The sequence below is a fragment of the Procambarus clarkii genome, chromosome 68, assembly GCF_040958095.1.
Source record: "Procambarus clarkii isolate CNS0578487 chromosome 68, FALCON_Pclarkii_2.0, whole genome shotgun sequence".
In the NCBI taxonomy this organism is placed as follows: Eukaryota; Metazoa; Arthropoda; class Malacostraca; order Decapoda; family Cambaridae; genus Procambarus; species Procambarus clarkii.
Window position 1 is genome coordinate 14892272 of NC_091217.1, and position 19607 is coordinate 14911878.

The 19607-nt window shown below is 48.4% G+C and overlaps 1 protein-coding gene across 1 annotated transcript in view; it reads right to left on the reverse strand.

Annotated features, from left to right (window-relative positions):
- Positions 1 to 278: 278 nt before the first annotated feature.
- The window catches only part of LOC123774736 (murinoglobulin-2), a 308702-nt gene continuing 289373 nt past the window's right edge, over positions 279 to 19607 (reverse strand). Inside the window, 2 exon segments of the mRNA XM_045769279.2 lie at positions 279 to 783; positions 12214 to 12615. Of these exon segments, the coding sequence (XP_045625235.2) occupies positions 748 to 783; positions 12214 to 12615 (438 nt within the window). The 3' untranslated portion in view covers positions 279 to 747.

Sequence of the window (19607 nt, forward strand, 5' to 3'; positions counted from 1 at the left end):
TTTGCAACACCAAATGATGAATATTATGACTAATATGCAAAAAATACAGCAGTTTGTTACAATAGCAATTTACCAGATTTTAGTTAATAGTTTAGCTGCAATATAAAGTACACAGAGACTACAGAGGGTAGTTCATGTTGAGTAAATGGAAGACTTTTGTTGTACCTGGTGAAAATGTAAGGGGAAAATATTGAACTATTTAACAAACTGTGTGATCCTGGCTCTGTCATTATACAGCCTGACTTTAAGGTTATTGAAGTAATGTATAATTAAAAAACTTTACGAATGATATTTTTATTGAATTTTGTTTTACAAACACCAAATATATATATACTCTAGCAAATAATAAAAGACAACTGAAATAAACAAATACATATCATACAATTAATAAAAATGTAATGGGTATAATACTTTAATGAAGTCAGATGTAACCATTGACTGATAAGCTCTCCTTAATGACATTGGATTTTGCGTGAAGGTTTTATCTTTCCCATGACTGTTTAAGTGGTAATGTTGAGAACTTGAGTTATACAGAATTTTGAAACTTTGTCATCTACCAGAAATTTCAGCTGTGAACACAGCATCTATAATAATGCAATAATAATTGAGGACAAACTAATAATACCAGCTTGAATTGTCATCCCAGCACTAACTACTGATCCTAGCACCAGGTGTGACCTCAGAACAAGCAATTGATCCTAGCATCAGATTATGAGTTGATTAAGAACACCATCAGAACTGGATTGTCTAGCGGCACTCAGATGCAGGAGGAAGCGTGTAGCTCTGCAATAAGAGAAGGTGGAAATATTAACACATTACTTATGATAAACTGCGACAAAGTGATGGCATAGGTGAAAAACCATTATCAGGCGAACTACTTTCACCTGTCTAACGTAGCCAAAGTTGCTGCTTCTCTACTTTCACAGCAATTTGCACACATATATACAAATATGTGAATATTTGTGAATAGTCAGTGAACAGTCCAGAGAGTATGGTAATTTAGACAAATACTCCTATTCACAACACTCCATAAAATGTCTGGACAGTAGTCTCGTCTCAGGAGTAATCAGCCAAATGAGCCGGCTCCTCGCTAAACCTATTTTCTTTATTGTACTTAGCTTCCAGTCACATTTTTGGGAGATTTTATAGAACTGTTAATCACAAAACTCTATTAATTTAGTATAATATATATATATATATATATATATATATATATATATATATATATGTATATATATATATATATATATATATATATATATGTATATATATATATATATATATATATATATATATATATATATATATATATATATATATATATATATATATATATATATATATATATGTCGTACCTACCCAGCAAACACAAATCATCTACACAACGTTCGCCTATCTCTTCCCATAGGTGTGGGAATGATTTGCATTGAGAATGGTGCAGGAGAGCCTTTGAGAAACTTTTACTCAAAAAACCAGCGTTGAATGTAATGAAACGCCATTTTCTGGGTGAGACCCGGAGGCTCCCCGGAGCTTTACCGGCTGATATGCTAATGTCAGACTTTGGCATCAGTCATGTGTATGGAGTTCTAGGGCCTACCGGGGACCACGAGCCAGAACCTGGCCCCCTCAGAGAGGCAAGGGGAGCAATGGCCTATAGAAACCCCCGTGTGGTTGGAAGCATTCTATGTCTGCCATCGACCGGGTCAAGCATCCAGAAAGGTAAGCATTCCAAAACAAACCCCTATTCTGGTGAAAATTGCTACCTAAGCCGAACTAGTGAATAGAACTCTTCAACAGAAAACACGGAAACTAGTATGACGTCATACGTCACCGCGCCGCTGTCTGCGCAGCTCCCCCCTCCCCGGGAGGGGGAAGGGGGAGCCCCAGACCTCCCACGCCGGCTATCCACCCATCAGTTCTGAGGCTGGATGTCAAAACACGCGAAAAACGCCGACCGGAGGGAGGGAGGGTTGCCGGGGAGCCTCCGGGTCTCACCCAGAAAATGGCGTTTCATTACATTCAACGCTGGTTTTCTGGGGGGAGCCCCGTCGGCTCCCCGGAGCTAACTACCCACAGAGGAAGGTCAAAGGGACAAAACCGGGAGGCGGACACCACGCACCCCCCAAGGAGGCGAGACAACCGGCAGCAAACGCCAACCCAAGGCGCCACAGCCCCGAAAATCCCGGGAACAACACGAGAACCACGAGCAGCAAGGCCCCTGCACGAACACCAAAAATCCATGCCCGAAAGACAGCAAGGCCACGTCGCCCAGACGGCAGCGAGAGCAGCGAAGCCACGAACGCCACAGGCATGAGGGAGGAACACAGGCATCTTAGCCGCAAGAACACGGCTGACCACCCGGGACACTATCACCCGCGAATCGGGAGGAACAGAACCGGAACGCAAAACGCGCTCCGGACCCAAACGCCGTGGCACGCAAACAACAGCAGAGGGCCGCCACTGAACACAAAAACGACACACCCCCGGCCCGACTAACAAAGCACCAACAAACCCTGGACCCCTCCAGAATGCAGCAGCCCCACCCCGCGCCAGAAAAGATGGAGACTGCTGCCATCAAACAACCAAAACGCTAAAACCGAAGGAGCAAGAAAACACAGCGAACCGACCCCCAGAGGCAAAGGCCCAAAGGAAAGAGCCGACGAAAAAACACACCGGAACCGAAGGGACACTACCAACCGAGGAGAAGACAGAGCACGCTGACCAGAGACCAGGATGGTGCAAGCGGCGCACGAACAGGCCGGAGGTGAAATGACGCACAAGACAGCTGACTAACGGTGCAGAAGCAACACCAAGACCGAAAGCAAGCTGAAGCGGCTCCGCCTGCGCCGCACGAAAAGAGGCGACAGTATGTGGCAAGACGACGGCCCCCAACCCCCACTAGAAAACCAAGCCGAGAGTAAACCAAGCCAACAAGAAGGACCCACCGAAGAAGGGACAGGAAAAGGAAGGACCGCCAAAATACCCCATACTGCCGCCAAGAAGCACGCAGGTGGGACACCTACCACGAAGCCACCCGACCACCAACCGGAGGCGAGACCACGAGGCAGAACATAAGCAGCCCCGACAAGGCCCCCCCGAGCCCAGGAAAAAGGCGGAGCCGCGAGAAGATCTCGGGCGCGACCACCGAAACCCAGGCGGCACAAGGAGATGGAACGTCTGCCGAACAGAAAAACTCCGAAGCATGCAAGCCCGCCAGGAGTTCAGAAACGACGGGTCCGACGCGAGACATCGCAAGACCCCCCCCCCAAAAAAAATAAAACAACAACAACCGGCAGGGCAAGCTAGGAAAACCAAAGAAGGCGGAAGGGTCGCCGCCAGAACAGGACCCGAACCAAGGGGCACGAACAACTGCAACAGACCGAGACAAAGAAGCACATCACAGGACACAGGCTGACCAACGCCTAAGAACACACGCAGAACATTCCTGCTGCAGAAGAGGCAGGAAGAAAGAGCAGAAGCACAAAAAAAAAAAAAAAAACAGGAGAACGACCAGGGGTGGACAATCAGGCAGGGACAAAAACCCCACGCAATCCCCAGGCACAAAACGGCAGCAAAGCGCCACTCCACAACCGGACACAGGAACAAGGACACGCCACCGTGAAACACGGTACCAATGCTCACGTGCAGCAGCAGCAGCAACAGGCACCACTGCAACATGCAACATGTAAATAGCAACTCCCCTCTGCAAAGGCAGAGAACGGAGCAGGCAGACCCCAGACAGGGCCAACGGAGACACGACAAAACCCTGCAGGCCCAGAAACCTGCACCAGGCGACCGACGGCGGAGAAACCCCGCTCGATACCTGCTGGATGAGGTACTGGGAGCTCTTTTACACCTCAAGCCCGGCCCAAGGGCAGGCCAGACCGGCCAGAGGATGGCCCACCAGGCAGCCGCTAGGAGCAGTCCACCGGCCCACATACCCCCACAACCAGGACGGGCCGGAACTGCCATACGAAAACAGGCCAGTGCGCCCTGGAAGTCCACGGACGAACCAGCAAGAAGGCTTATGCTCGCAAGTAGGTCGTGTAACAAGCACAGACCACTGATGGTAATACAGTGTTCCCCAAAAGTGCCAATAGCACCACTGCACTCCACTGGTACTATCCCGCAAGTTCTACCAGATAGGCGGGACCCAAGAGCCAGAGCTCAAATCCTGCAAGCACAGCCAAAGAACTGATGGGTGGATAGCCAGCGTGGGAGGTCTGGGGCTCCCCCTTCCCCCTCCCGGGGAGGGGGGAGCTGCGCAGACAGCGGCGCGGTGACGTATGACGTCATACTAGTTTCCGTGTTTTCTGTTGAAGAGTTCTATTCACTAGTTCGGCTTAGGTAGCAATTTTCACCAGAATAGGGGTTTGTTTTGGAATGCTTACCTTTCTGGATGCTTGACCCGGTCGATGGCAGACATAGAATGCTTCCAACCACACGGGGGTTTCTATAGGCCATTGCTCCCCTTGCCTCTCTGAGGGGGCCAGGTTCTGGCTCGTGGTCCCCGGTAGGCCCTAGAACTCCATACACATGACTGATGCCAAAGTCTGACATTAGCATATCAGCCGGTAAAGCTCCGGGGAGCCGACGGGGCTCCCCCCAGAAAATCCAAACACAAAGGTTTAATTATAAATTGTTTTTCTACAATTATTTTCTTCCAAATGTAAAACAAATAGTTTTTACATGTTTAAATATAAAATTTATGGTGTTTTTTTGTAAAATTCATTAATAAATTGTGAATGATATATATTGGCTGAGTGAAACCTTTAAAATCCATTTAGTTATAATATGAACAGAAAAAAGTAGTTTTCCAAATTTTCTAAAAATCGCTCTTTTTAACACAATTTGACTCCTTATGCATTCCACTAAACACTAATATCATGTTTAAATATATAATTTATGTATTATTCCCTAAGATAATTTATATAAATTATAAAAGTTGCTGGAAAGTGGTGAGAAAGAATCTGAAAACGTTTTGTTGTCTTATATTGGCGTGTTCTTATTAACTAGAGTGAGTAAGAGTGAGCGAGAGTGGGTAAGAGTGAGTAAGAGTGACTGAAGGTGAGTGAGAGTGCCAGAGAGTGTGTAAGTGTGAGTAAGAGTGAGTATAAGTAAGAGTGACTGAGAGTGAGTAAGAGTGAGAGTAAGGGTGACAGAATGAGTAAGAGTGAGAGTAAAGTGATTGAGAGTAAGGGTGAGTATGAGAGTAAGAGTGATTGAGAGTTAGAGTGAGAGTAAGAGTGATTGAGAGTTAGTGAGAGTAAGAGTGATTGAGAGTAAGAGTGATTGAGAGTAAGAGTGATTGGGAGTAAGAGTGATTGAGAGTAAGAGTGATTGGGAGTAAGAGTGATTGGGAGTAGGAGTTAGAGTGAGAGTAGGAGTAAGAATGAGAATAAGAGTGATTGAGAGTAAGAGTGAGTAAGAGTAAGAATGAGAGTAAGAGTGATTGAGAGTAAGAGTAAGAATGAGAGTAAGAGTGATTGAGAGTAAGAGTGATTGAGAGTAAGAGTGATTGGGAGTAAGAGTGATTGGGAGTAAGAGTAAGAGTGAGAGTAAGAGTAAGAATGAGAGTAGGAGTGATTGAGAGTAGGAGTGATTGGGAGTAGGAGTGATTGGGAGTAAGAGTAATTGAGAGTAAGAGTAATTGAGAGTAAGAGTAATTGAGAGTAAGAGTATGAGAGTAAGAGTGAGAGAGTGAGTATGAATGGGTAAGGGTGACTGAGAGTGAGTAAGAGTGACAGAGTAAGAATGACAGAGTAAGAGTGATAGAGAGTAAGAGTGACAGAGAGTAAGAGTGACAGAGAGTAAGAGTGACAGAGAGTAAGAGTGACAGAAAGTAAGAGTGACAGAGAGTAAGAGTGACAGAGAGTAAGAGTGACAGAGAGTAAGAGTGACAGAGTAAGAGTGAGTATGAGAGTGAGTAAGGATGACTGAGAGAAAGAGTGAGTAATAGTGCGTAAGAGTGATTGAGAGTTAGAGTGAGAGTAAGAGTGATTGAGAGTTAGTGAGAGTAAGAGTGATTGAGAGTAAGAGTGATTGAGAGTAAAAGTGATTGAGAGTATGAGTGATTGAGAGTAAGAGTGATTGGGAGTAAGAGTGATTGAGAGTAAGAGTGATTGGGAGTAAGAGTGATTGGGAGTAGGAGTAAGAATGAGAATAAGAGTGATTGAGAGTAAGAGTGAGTAAGAGTAAGAATGAGAGTAAGAGTGATTGAGAGTAAGAGTGATTGAGAGTAAGAGTGAGAGCAAGAGTGATTGGGAGTAAGAGTGATTGAGAGTAAGAGTGATTGGGAGTAAGAGTGATTGGGAGTAGGAGTAAGAATGAGAATAAGAGTGATTGAGAGTAAGAGTGAGTAAGAGTAAGAATGAGAGTAAGAGTGATTGAGAGTAAGAGTGATTGAGAGTAAGAGTGATTGAGAGTAAGAGTGATTGGGAGTAAGAGTGATTGGGAGTAAGAGTAAGAATGAGAATAAGAGTGATTGAGAGTAAGAGTGATTGGGAGTAAGAGTAAGAGTAAGAATGAGAGTAGGAGTGATTGAGAGTAGGAGTGATTGGGAGTAGGAGTGATTGGGAGTAAGAGTGATTGAGAGTAAGAGTAATTGAGAGTAAGAGTATGAGAGTAAGAGTGAGAGAGTGAGTATGAATGGGTAAGGGTGACTGAGAGTGAGTAAGAATGACAGAGTAAGAGTGACAGAGAGTAAGAGTGACAGAGAGTAAGAGTGACAGAGAGTAAGAGTGACAGAGAGTAAGAGTGACAGAGTAAGAGTGACAGTAAGAGTGACAGAGTAAGAGTGACAGAGAGTAAGAGTGACAGAGAGTAAGAGTGACAGAGAGTAAGAGTGACAGAGAGTAAGAGTGACAGAGAGTAAGAGTGACAGAGAGTAAGAGTGACAGAGTAAGAGTGACAGAGAGTAAGAGTGACAGAGAGTAAGAGTGACAGAGAGTAAGAGTGACAGAGAGTAAGAGTGACAGAGTAAGAGTGACAGTGAGTAAGAGTGACAGAGAGTAAGAGTGACAGAGAGTAAGAGTGACAGAGAGTAAGAGTGACAGAGTAAGAGTGACAGTGAGTAAGAGTGACAGAGTAAGAGTGACAGAGAGTAAGAGTGACAGAGTAAGAGTGACAGAGAAAGAGAGTGAGTGTGATTATGAGAGAGTTAAGAGTGTGAGGTGTGAGAGGGTAGCAGGCCAGGGAGGCAGGATGTGTGGTCACAGGCGAGGCCTAGGCCTCGTGATCTCTAATGTTGGTTTTTATATATATGTTGGATTTTTTGTCCTGTTTCAAATTATAATTATTTAGCAGGAATGTAATAAGATATTGCACAGTATTAATGTGACAATAATATATGCATTATTTCCTTTATAATCAAACTTGTTGTTCAAAGATAATATACAATCTTTGAAGGAAACATTTTGAGAGCGCGAGCTGGCAACACTGTTCTGGTGGTGAGAGAGACATGGTTAGTTGTGCTCAGACCTTCAGTGGTGAAGGGTGTGTCCCAGCTGGCCGCCACCAGCCGCCACCCGCCACCACCCACCACCAGCCGCCACCCGCCACCCGCCACCAGCCGCCACCACCCACCACCGCCACCGCCACCCACCATGCACCCGCCGCCACCACCCACCGCCACCACCCACCACCAGCCGCCACCAGCCACCGCCACCCACCACCGCCACCCGCCGCCACCCGCCACCACCCACCACCAGCCGCCACCCACCACCAGCCGCCACCCGCCACCACCAGCCGCCACCTGCCACCACCCACCACCAGCCGCCACCCGCCGCCACCCGCCGCCACCCACCACCAGCCGCCACCCGCCGCCACCCGCCACCCACCACCAGCCGCAACCCACCGCCAGCCGCCGCCACCCGCCACCACCCACCGCCAGCCGCCGCCACCCGCCACCACCCACCACCAGCCGCCGCCACCCGCCACCACCCACCACCAGCCGCCGCCACCCGCCACCACCCACCACCAGCCGCCGCCACCCGCCACCACCAGCCGCCGCCACCCGCCACCACCCACCACCAGCCGCCGCCACCCGCCACCGCCCACCACCAGCCGCCGCCACCCGCCACCACCCACCACCAGCCGCCGCCACCCGCCACCACCCACCACCAGCCGCCACCGCCACCCACCACCGCCACTCACCACCCGCCGCCACCACCCACCACCCGCCGCCACCCGCCACCACCCACCACCAGCCGCCACCCGCCACCACCCACCACCAGCCGCCACCCGCCACCACCCACCACCAGCCGCCACCCGCCACCACCCACCACCAGCCGCCACCCGCCACCACCCACCACCAGCCGCCACCCGCCACCACCCACCACCAGCCGCCACCCGCCACTACCCGCCACCAGCCGCCACCCGCCACCAGCCACCGCCACCCACCACCGCCACTCACCACCCGCCGCCACCACCCACCACCAGCCGCCACCCGCCACCAGCCACCACCAGCCGCCACCTGCCACCACCCACCACCAGCCGCCACCCGCCACCCACCACCAGCCGCCACCCGCCGCCACCCGCCACCCACCACCAGCCGCCACCCGCCGCCACCCGCCGCCACCCGCCACCCACCACCAGCCGCCACCACCCACCACCAGCCGCCACCCGCCACCAGCCACCGCCACCCACCACCGCCACCCGCCACCACCCACCACCAGCCGAAACCCGCCACCACCCGCCACCAGCCGCCACCCGCCACCAGCCACCGCCACCCACCACCGCCACTCACCACCCGCCGCCACCACCCACCACCAGCCGCCACCTGCCACCACCCATCACCAGCCGCCACCCGCCGCCACCCGCCACCCACCACCAGCCGCCACCCGCCGCCACCCACCACCAGCCGCCACCCACCACCAGCCGCCACCCACCACCAGCCGCCACCCGCCACCACCCACCACCAGCCACCACCCGCCACCAGCAACCGCCACCCACCACCGCCACCCGCCACCACCCACCACCAGCCGCCACCCGCCACCACTCGCCACCAGCCGCCACCCGCCACCAGCCACCGCCACCCACCACCGCCACTCACCACCCGCCGCCACCACCCACCACCAGCCGCCACCCGCCACCAGCCACCACCAGCCGCCACCTGCCACCACCCACCACCAGCCGCCACCCGCCGCCACCCGCCACCCACCACCAGCCGCCACCCGCCACCCACCACCAGCCGCCACCCGCCGCCACCGGCCACCTACCACCAGCCGCCACCCGCCACCACCCACCGCCACCCGCCACCACCCGCCACCAGCCACCGCCACCCACCACCGCCACTCACCACCCGCCGCCACCACCCACCACCAGCCGCCACCAGCCACCACCAGCCGCCACCAGCCGCCACCTGCCACCACCCACCACCAGCCGCCACCCGCCACCAGCCGCCACCCGCCGCCACCCGCCACCAGCCGCCACCCGCCGCCACCCGCCACCCACCACCAGCCACCACCCGCCACCCACCACCAGCCGCCACCCACCACCAGCCGCCACCACCCACCACCAGCCGCCACCCGCCACCAGCCACCAGCCACCGCCACCCACCAACGCCACCCGCCGCCACCACCCACCACCACCACCCACCACCACCAGCCGCCGCCGCCACCACCGCCGCCACCACCCATCACCGCCGCCGCCACCACCACCCACCACCATCGCCGCCGCCACCACCCATCACCGCCGCCGCCGCCACCACCCATCACAGCTGCCGCCGACACCACCGCCACCACCCACCACAGCCACCACCACCACCGCCGCCACCACCCACCACCACCAGCCGCCGCCGCCACCACCACCACCCACCACCACCACCACCGCCGCCACCACCACCCACCACCATCGCCGCCACCACCCACCACCACCAGCCGCCGCCGCCACCACCACCCACCACCACCGCCGCCACCACCACCCACCACCGCCAGCCGCCACCACTCATCACAGACGCCGCCACCCGCCACCGCCCGCCACCACCGCCAGACACAGCCGCCAGTGTCCGCCACCGCCGCCACTGTCCGCCACCGCCGCCACTGTCCGCCACCGCCGCCACCGTCCGCCACCGCCACCACTGTCTGCCACCGCCACCACTGTCCGCCCGCCGCCACCACTGTCCGCCCGCCGCCACCACTGTCCGCCCGCCGCCACCACTGTCCGCCCGCCGCCACCACTGTCCGCCCGCCGCCACCACTGTCCGCCCGCCGCCTCCGCTGTCCGCCCGCCGCCTCCGCTGTCCGCCCGCCGCCTCCACTGTCCGCCCGCCGCCTCCACTGTCCGCCCGCCGCCTCCACTGTCCGCCCGCCGCCGCCACTGTCCGCCCGCCGCCGCCACTGTCCGCCCGCCGCCGCCACTGTTCGCCCGCCGCCGCCACTGTCCGCCCGCCGCCTCCACTGTCCGCCCGCCGCCGCCACTGTTCGCCCGCCGCCGCCACTGTCCGCCCGCCGCCGCCACTGTCCGCCCGCCGCCGCCACTGTCCGCCCGCCGCCGCCACTGTCCGCCCGCCGCCGCCACTGTCCGCCCGCCGCCGCCACTGTCCGCCCGCCGCCACTATCCGCCACCGCCGCCACTGTCCTCCCGGGGTGGGGTGGTTCAAATAGCCTCGGCTATCACCTCATTTTGTCCGGTCGTGATGGTCAAGTGGATTAAGGCGTCTTGTACATACCAGTTGCGTTGCTTCTGGGAGTATGGGTTCGAGTCACTTCTGGGGTGTGAGTTTTCAGTTGCATATTGTCCTGGGGACCATTCAGGCTTGTTCGCATTTGTGTTCCTCACGTGTGCCCCAAAGAATGAGGTGATTTGGTAAAATGCTATGCCCAAGATTACTATCCGAGTGCCGGCGGTGGGGTGGTTCAAATAGCCTCGGCTATCACCTCATTTTGTCCGGTCGTGATGGTCAAGTGGATTAAGGCGTCTTGTACATACCAGTTGCGTTGCTTCTGGGAGTATGGGTTCGAGTCACTTCTGGGGTGTGAGTTTTCAGTTGCATATTGTCCTGGGGACCATTCAGGCTTGTTCGCATTTGTGTTCCTCACGTGTGCCCCAAAGAATGAGGTGATTTGGTAAAATGCTATGCCCAAGATTACTATCCGAGTGCCGGCGGTGGGGTGGTTCAAATAGCCTCAGCTATCACCTCATTTTGTCCGGTCGTGATGGTCAAGTGGATTAAGGCGTCTTGTACATACCAGTTGCGTTGCTTCTGGGAGTATGGGTTCGAGTCACTTCTGGGGTGTGAGTTTTCAGTTGCATATTGTCCTGGGGACCATTCAGGCTTGTTCGCATTTGTGTTCCTCACGTGTGCCCCAAAGAATGAGGTGATTTGGTAAAATGCTATGCCCAAGATTACTATCCGAGTGCCGGCGGTGGGGTGGTTCAAATAGCCTCGGCTATCACCTCATTTTGTCCGGTCGTGATGGTCAAGTGGATTAAGGCGTCTTGTACATACCAGTTGCGTTGCTTCTGGGAGTATGGGTTCGAGTCACTTCTGGGGTGTGAGTTTTCAGTTGCATATTGTCCTGGGGACCATTCAGGCTTGTTCGCATTTGTGTTCCTCACGTGTGCCCCAAAGAATGAGGTGATTTGGTAAAATGCTATGCCCAAGATTACTATCCGAGTGCCGGCGGTGGGGTGGTTCAAATAGCCTCGGCTATCACCTCATTTTGTCCGGTCGTGATGGTCAAGTGGATTAAGGCGTCTTGTACATACCAGTTGCGTTGCTTCTGGGAGTATGGGTTCGAGTCACTTCTGGGGTGTGAGTTTTCAGTTGCATATTGTCCTGGGGACCATTCAGGCTTGTTCGCATATATATATATATATATATATATATATATATATATATATATATATATATATATATATATATATATATATATATATATATATATATAATATATATGAAGCATATATATATGTGAAACATTTATGATAATTTCAGGAGCAATAAAACAATATCACCTCCTTGTCTTTAATGCTATTATAAACTATATTTAAAAAAAAACTATTTCGAGCATTATGCATTATTTACAAGACATTCCAAAAATTATATTTTTTTTCTACAAATTTACGATCTTTAACAAAAAGTCTTAATGTGATGCATTACATATCTCTTCATTTAAATGTTATATAAATATTTAGCAGAAGAATCACTTGAAAGACTAATTTGAGCCAAACATTAGGAATTCTTAACGAAACGAAAGACAGTGTACTCACCTTAGAAATTTGGAACTCTGGCTGATAGTAATCATAGAGACGTACTGAGCCGGGCTTAACATTCTCCACCTCAATGTTTCTTATCACACGGAAGTTTACACAAGTGTCATTAGCAGATAATTCTTCAATGTAGAAAGCAACCTTGCTGCCATCCACATCATATCGCTTTATATTGACTTCATCCTTAACAAGTTTCTTCAGATCATCTTTCTCTGGGATGTAACCGGAGATAAGATCCACATCAATAACAGCCATGTTAGACTTGCCGTCGGGGAGGCGATAGGAAGCGCACACAGTGATGCGTTTGGTGATACACTTGTTATCCGGTACTGTGATGGTGTTCACCGTCATGTCGAAGGCGTCACTTGCCTCGGCCTCAGGAATGTTGTATCGAAGAACCGCCTGGAAGTAATGGTATTTATGTAACTAATTATCAGAACTGGTGGAGATGGTAGGTGGAGGTTGTGGTCAGTAGTGGGAATGAAGGCTTACCGCTAAGTTTCCGTTATTTGGGGGAAACTTTCTGCCGTGTCACTCCAGATTGAGACCGAATTTTTCAGAGTTTTATTCCTCACTCAGTCACATAGTTTCGGACTAATTTTTTTCAGAGTTCATTTTCAGAGAATAGTTTTATTAGGAGTTTGTTAACGCATTCCCAGTTTCAGCTGCGGTCTTAAGTAATTCTTATGGGGGAAATTCAGACCAAAAAGGTCTTCGCTGCATTCTTAAAGTTTTGGAGAAAAAACAAACTCTACAGACAATACTACTACTACAGATGGTTTTAAAAAGTTTACCAGAAGTTAGTTCTTGGACTTGGTTCTGTACATTAATAAGTATAGTTTCGCTACTGGTAGCCCAATTTTCGCCCCATTTTTGTCATATTAAAGACGTATTAAAACAAAATAAAGTTACCAAGCTCCGGCTCTTGTCCCCGCCTTAGATCATTCGTACAACTTTGCTACTGTCAGTCCAATTTCCCTAAAATTTTAAACCACTGTATTTTGAACATAGTAAATAAGATTAAAGCAGTTGCCGAGCTCTAGCTCTTGTGCGCATCCTTCTTCCTTCTTTCAACTTCATTAGTATTTATCCAAATCCCCCGAAATTTAAAACCGCTGTATTTCAGATGTAGTAAAATACAACACTTTAGTTACTGAGTTCCAGCTCCTGTCCTCCACCTTAGTACCTTCTTGAATCTTTATTAATATCTTCCCAAATCCTCTGAGACTTAAACCGCTAGCTTATTGACTCAGTAAATAAAATCAAGGTAGTTACCGAGGTTCACCTCCCACCCCCCACCCCCCTTAGTTCGTCCTAACAACTCCGCTATTATGCGATCAATTTCCTCGAGATTTAAAACCACTATATTTCGTACATAGGAAAAGAGATCAAAGCAATTACCGAGCTCCAACTCCTGTTCTCCGCCTTAGTTCAATGTTCATCAAACATAATATTCCAGAACAAGTAGCTTTCGTTCCCTTAGCTTACCTTATCAAAGTAAACATGAGACTAACCATACCCTCATGACACCCGTGTAATAAACACCCCAGGTAATTATCAAGTGGTCATAACACACCATATCTCCCCCCTCCCTCCTTCCATCCCTCCATGCTCCCCCCCCTCCTGGAACCCTCCCCTTCACCTATCTCCCTCTTACCTCCAGCTCCTCCTCCCCCAAATATCTGCACCCTCCACACCTGACTCCTGCCATAAAATCCATTTCCCATCCCCTCCCCCATCCTCTTTCTTATCTCCCTCACCCCTTACCTTTCCCCTCCCTTACCTCCCCAACACACTGCACCCTTATCTTCCCCCTCCCGCACCCCCCCCAACTCGCCCGCATCTTACCCATTCCCCAACTCTCCCTTCCCTAGATTCATTTAATTTTATTATTAAAGGTATTTTTGAAGTCCAAGTTGAGAGAACTATCCACATTGATAAGTTAAAACAATATCATGCTAGGGAGTAACTAGATCTGCCTTCAGCAAGTTTAATTTCAGATCTAGCTGAGCTGGCCAATGATTCAAGTGTTGAGTCAGATGCAGAGGATGACCTTCTATCAACTCTCATCAGTAGTCAAATTCAATCTTGTCACCCTGTGGTAACAAGATCTCGAGCTGTACAGTAAAAGATTAGTTAGCTCCCTTAGTCAGCATTAGTAGAGTTCATATATTTCCTGTAGAGGCAATGGCGTGGATTTACTGTTGTGCATGACTCAGGTTGCATACTTTGCCTTACTCTGGAGTTTTCCAACCTCCTAAAACCCAAAGTAATATCCATGCTTCTGCCAGGGTTGTTATTTGTCTTTTTCAGGTCTGATGGTACAACTGTTCCAGGCTCCCTGTCACACGTGAACCAAGGATCGAGATCAGAATGTTGGGAAGACCTTCCTTTCGGATAAGATCGGGGTTGATGTACGTTACATAAAAACCCTCCCCCTGGTACCCGGTAATTGGTCAATTGGTTACCCGGAAAGGGTGACTAACTGCAGTCTCCCGGCCGACACCTCATGTCACTAACGAATGTGTGTGGGCCAAGTATGCTGTCTTTATGCAGCAGAGGCCAGAGTCAACGAAATATCACCGTAGGCAAGGTCTACGGCGATATCAAGTAATATATATATATATATATATATATATATATATATATATATATATATATATATATATATATATATATATATATATATATATATATATATATATATATATATATATATATAATGACAATATCAAGGTCATCAACCTAGCCCACAGCTGCATCGTCAAGACTGCGGGAAAACCGGAAGTGGAGGAAGTACGCCAGGTGCAGCGACTCATCAGCCCCCCTCTTAACACCTGTGGTTTGTCGTGTGTGGAAACCGAGGAAGCAATAAGGCGGTCCCAGTTATCAATAGCATTGTTCCTATAGAGTGTCGCTGACTCGCCAGATGGGGTACACTCCTGTACCTCGGCCCAAGTTCAGCTGCACGAGGGTATGCACGGAATGTGTACCGGTCAAGTAGTACTGGGATAACAAGTAAACGTCGGAAGATGGCATCGCCCAGGAGCTGAGGTCGGACTCACCTGTCCTGTCACCACGCCAACCACTTCAACGCCTCTCTAAGCTCACAACCGACTCTAGACACCACCATCGTTGTACGTCGAAGCTCTGTTCTACTGTGGCAGCCTTGATCGTCCATCATCACTTCTGGTGAGTTATGAGTCGTGTAGTGAAATCGTGTTCCTGTTAGCGGGGTTCACCTGGGTCGGCAGCCAGCCAGTTGTCACCTGTCACTCAACGCTTGGCGACACGCCAGAGTGCAAGACCCAGTACTCTAGGTGTCTTTGGCAGAGGCCGGAAATGGAGTTCCAGAAGACAAGGATCTTCAAACAACAAGAGGTAGTAGTTGGATCTACTGTTCAACTACGTGTCAGCGATTCATATCTCTAGAACAAGTTTAATAGAGAAGTTGAATGTTAATTATTGGCAGGACTCAAAGTTAGTTCAACTTTTACTATTCCATCTTGTAAACTAAGATCATCTTAATACCGAGGAACATGACTCTGGAACATTGTTAAGTGTGGAAACCTTGAAGTGTATATAAATGTGGAATACATTTATATACACTTCTTTATATACACATTTTATTGGTGTGGGAACCAGACAAATAAACTTAGAAATTGAACATCTAGAAAATTGTTCCTAGAAAACCACTCCGTCTCTAGATAAGCTTATCATTATTAAACTAGATTGTTTAAAATCCAGTAGGCTCTTTAAAAGCGTGAATCGTGGAACTTTATCTAGATTACCTAGATCCTAGAAATTTAATTGTTTTTCGGTCTATTGAGCAGCGGTTTGTTGTTTAAAGGCTGAAAAGTGAGCTCACACTCTTTTGCAGTGGAAACGAGTAAGAACTCTGGGATGTTAAAAGTTAAGAGACTCTTATGAACAGTAGATTTTGTTAGAATAAAAGACATGTCAGTTGGACATTAATTTTCTTTAATAAACCTTTTCTTTTGTTATTTTTTAGATTTTAGGAGCCGGGTACACGCTGTGGCAGAGAAGTTCCACATGTGTAGAGTGGAACTCTAAAACCTTATGAGGGAGTGTTCCTCTACTGAATAATTGATGATTTTATTGCAATTTTTTTGTTTAAGGTGTTCCAGAAGGAGACACTTTGATAGCTAAAAGCTAGTCAATGATTTAGCTAGTTGTACTTTTGATAGGTAGGGATTTTCAATTATTTTAGCTATATCAGGCCAGAAAAAGGATGTTTTTGTCTTTCAGATGAGTTGGAAGGGATGCGGGTCTGCAACAGTTTGAAACAGTCGGGATTGTGACGGGTTGTCGTCTAGAAGTATTTTGTATTATTGTCATTATTTTAATTCATGTGTTCTGGGAATTATACTAGGGTATTTGAAATTACTGCTCTTGGTGATTATAAGCGAATTTAGTTAGGATCAGATAATTTTTTTATTCGAGGCATTGATCCAAATTTTTTGGGGCGGTTCATGGATATAGTAGATGCAGAATAAGAAATTTGTGTTTTAAAGCAATTTTACACACACATTTCTTAATTTCAGAGAGAGGGAGCTTTAACGGGCACTGTAGTTGATCTCTGTCCCATTCCCATATCCCTCTCCCTCTCCCCCCCCCCCCCCACCGACCATAAACCTCTTATAGTCAAGTGTCCTTAGTTGATGAAACCATCTAGGTCTTAGCGTTCCCCTCTACTCCCTTGTTGCCTACTCCCCCCTCTCATTTCCAGCCCTCTCTTTCCCCCTCTCGTCCCACTCCGCTTCCCCTCTCTATCCGTCTCCTCTATGGCCACGACAAGTTTGGGGCAATAACTTAGCCGGTGCCATATATACATACCCATCTCGAATTACTCTCTGGCCGAACAACAAGGGCTGGTCTCCAGATGTCTTGGTAAGGTGAGAAGCCGGAACAGCTGTTTTGAACAAGTCTAGGAGTAACATCTATCCACCCCAGGCAAGGCCAGGGTACAGGCCACTGGATGGCTGTATACCTAGGAGGGTGGGGCCCCTAAGGACAGTGCCTGGCACTGATTGGCTGGTCTAAGACCATAGCCTGGACTTTAAAATGGTTGGCTGTTGACTGGCAAAATGGGTGGAGCCATTCTCCACTAGTATGTTGTTGAACTAAAATTTTGTTAGTGTGTGTGTACTGGAGGGTTACTTGGGAAGGTCACCATAGCACCTGGAGACAGCCCACAACATCTTGGGGCTGGTAATTACAGGAAAGGTAATGTGATTCTTGAGATTCTTATGTACTGTCAGTGTATTACGTGATTGCTGCATTAAGGATTTATATTGCCTAGGATGTATTTACATGTCATCCCCGTAAATAAAGATTCTTCTTGATTAATTTTGGTATTCAGTATTTTCCAATCCCCATATTAATTATTAGTTATAATGATTATAATAATTAATTATTATTATAATTATTATTATTATTATATATATATATATATATATATATATATATATATATATATATATATATATATATATATATATATATATATATATATGTCGTACCTAGTAGCCAGAACGCACTTCTGAGCCTACTATGCAAGGCCCGATTTGCCTAATAAGCCAAGTTTTCATGAATTAATTGTTTTTCGACTACCTAACCTACCTAACCTAACTTTTTAGGCTACCTAACCCAACCTAACCTATAAAGATAGGTTAGGTTAGGTTAGGTAGGGTTGGTTAGGTTCGGTCATATATCTACGTTAATTTTAACTCAAATAAAAAAAATTGACCTCATACATAATGAAATGGGTAGCTTTATCATTTCATAAGAAAAAAATTAGAGAAAATATATTAAATCAGGAAAACTTGGCTTATTAGGTAAATCGGGCCTTGCATAGTAGGCTCAGAAGGGCGTTCTGGCTACTAGGTACGACATATATATATATATATATATATATATATATATATATATATATATATATATATATATATATATATATATATATATATATATATATATATATATATTATTAAATATGACCGAAAAAGTAAGATTAATAATTCTAACATGAATTTTCTCAATCTTTCGTACATTTCTTTTCACTGTTGGAGGTAAATCAAAAATCAATTCTCCAAAATTCATTTTTATTTTCGCGACACGAGCGCGTTTCGTAAAACTTATTACATTTTCAAAGACTTTAGTTTACAAATACACAACTGAATAGAACTTACGCATCTCCGATTTTATATCTACATTTTAGTGAGGTGGATGGGGTGAGGTGGCATTAATAGGGTATTAATTTCATCAACACAAGACAGAACAAGAGGTGGCATTAATAGGGTATTAATTTCATCAACACAAGACAGAACACGAAACAATGGGTATTGAATAGAAGTGTTTGTAGAAAGCCTATTGGTCCATATTTCTTGATGCTTCTATATTGGAGCGGAGTCTTGAGGTGGGTAGAATATAGTTGTGCATTAATTGGCTGTTGATTGCTGGTGTTGACTTCTTGATGTGTAGTGCCTCGCAAACGTCAAGCCGCCTGCTATCGCTGTATCTATCGATGATTTCTATGTTGTTTACTAGGATTTCTCTGGCGATGGTTTGGTTGTGGGAAGAGATTATATGTTCCTTAATGGAGCCTTGTTGCTTATGCATCGTTAAACGCCTAGAAAGAGATGTTGTTGTCTTGCCTATATACTGGCGAAAATGAACATCATACTCTCTGACCAAACTAAGTTCCAAAGGGTAACGAAGGACACTACAGCCGAATTAAAAGCAAAGGTCAACAAACTGATCGAAACTGTGAACGCCAAGAAATCCGGACTCCACCTGCCAAAGATCATTGGGGAATATAAACCTGGATATGCGTATGGAAATGTCAAGACACACAAGCCTGGAAACCCACTTCGGCCAATCATTAGCCAGATACCCACACCCACGTACAGACTGGCGAAGCGACTCAACGGCCTGCTGACTCCTTATGTTCCCTGCGCCTTCAGCCTGAAGTCTCCAAAGGAATTTGTTGACTTACTGCGGGGCACACGGGCCACAGGGATTAGAGCCTCGTTGGACGTAGAATCGCTGTTTACCAACGTACCTGTGGACGAGACAATCGGGATGATAGCTGACAGAGTGTATCGTGATCCAGCCTGTACTCCTCTTGATATACCAGAAAATATTCTGAGGAAACTACTCCAAGCTTGTACTAAAGAGGCACCCTTCTTGAGCCCGGATGGGCACATGTATAAGCAAGTAGATGGGGTCGCCATGGGTTCTCCCCTAGGTGTCCTGTTTGCAAACTTCTACATGGGTACCATCGAGCAAAAAGTCCTAGTCGACATGAACTTGAAACCGGCCATATACTGCAGGTATGTTGACGACATTTTCACACAGGTACCTGATGTCAG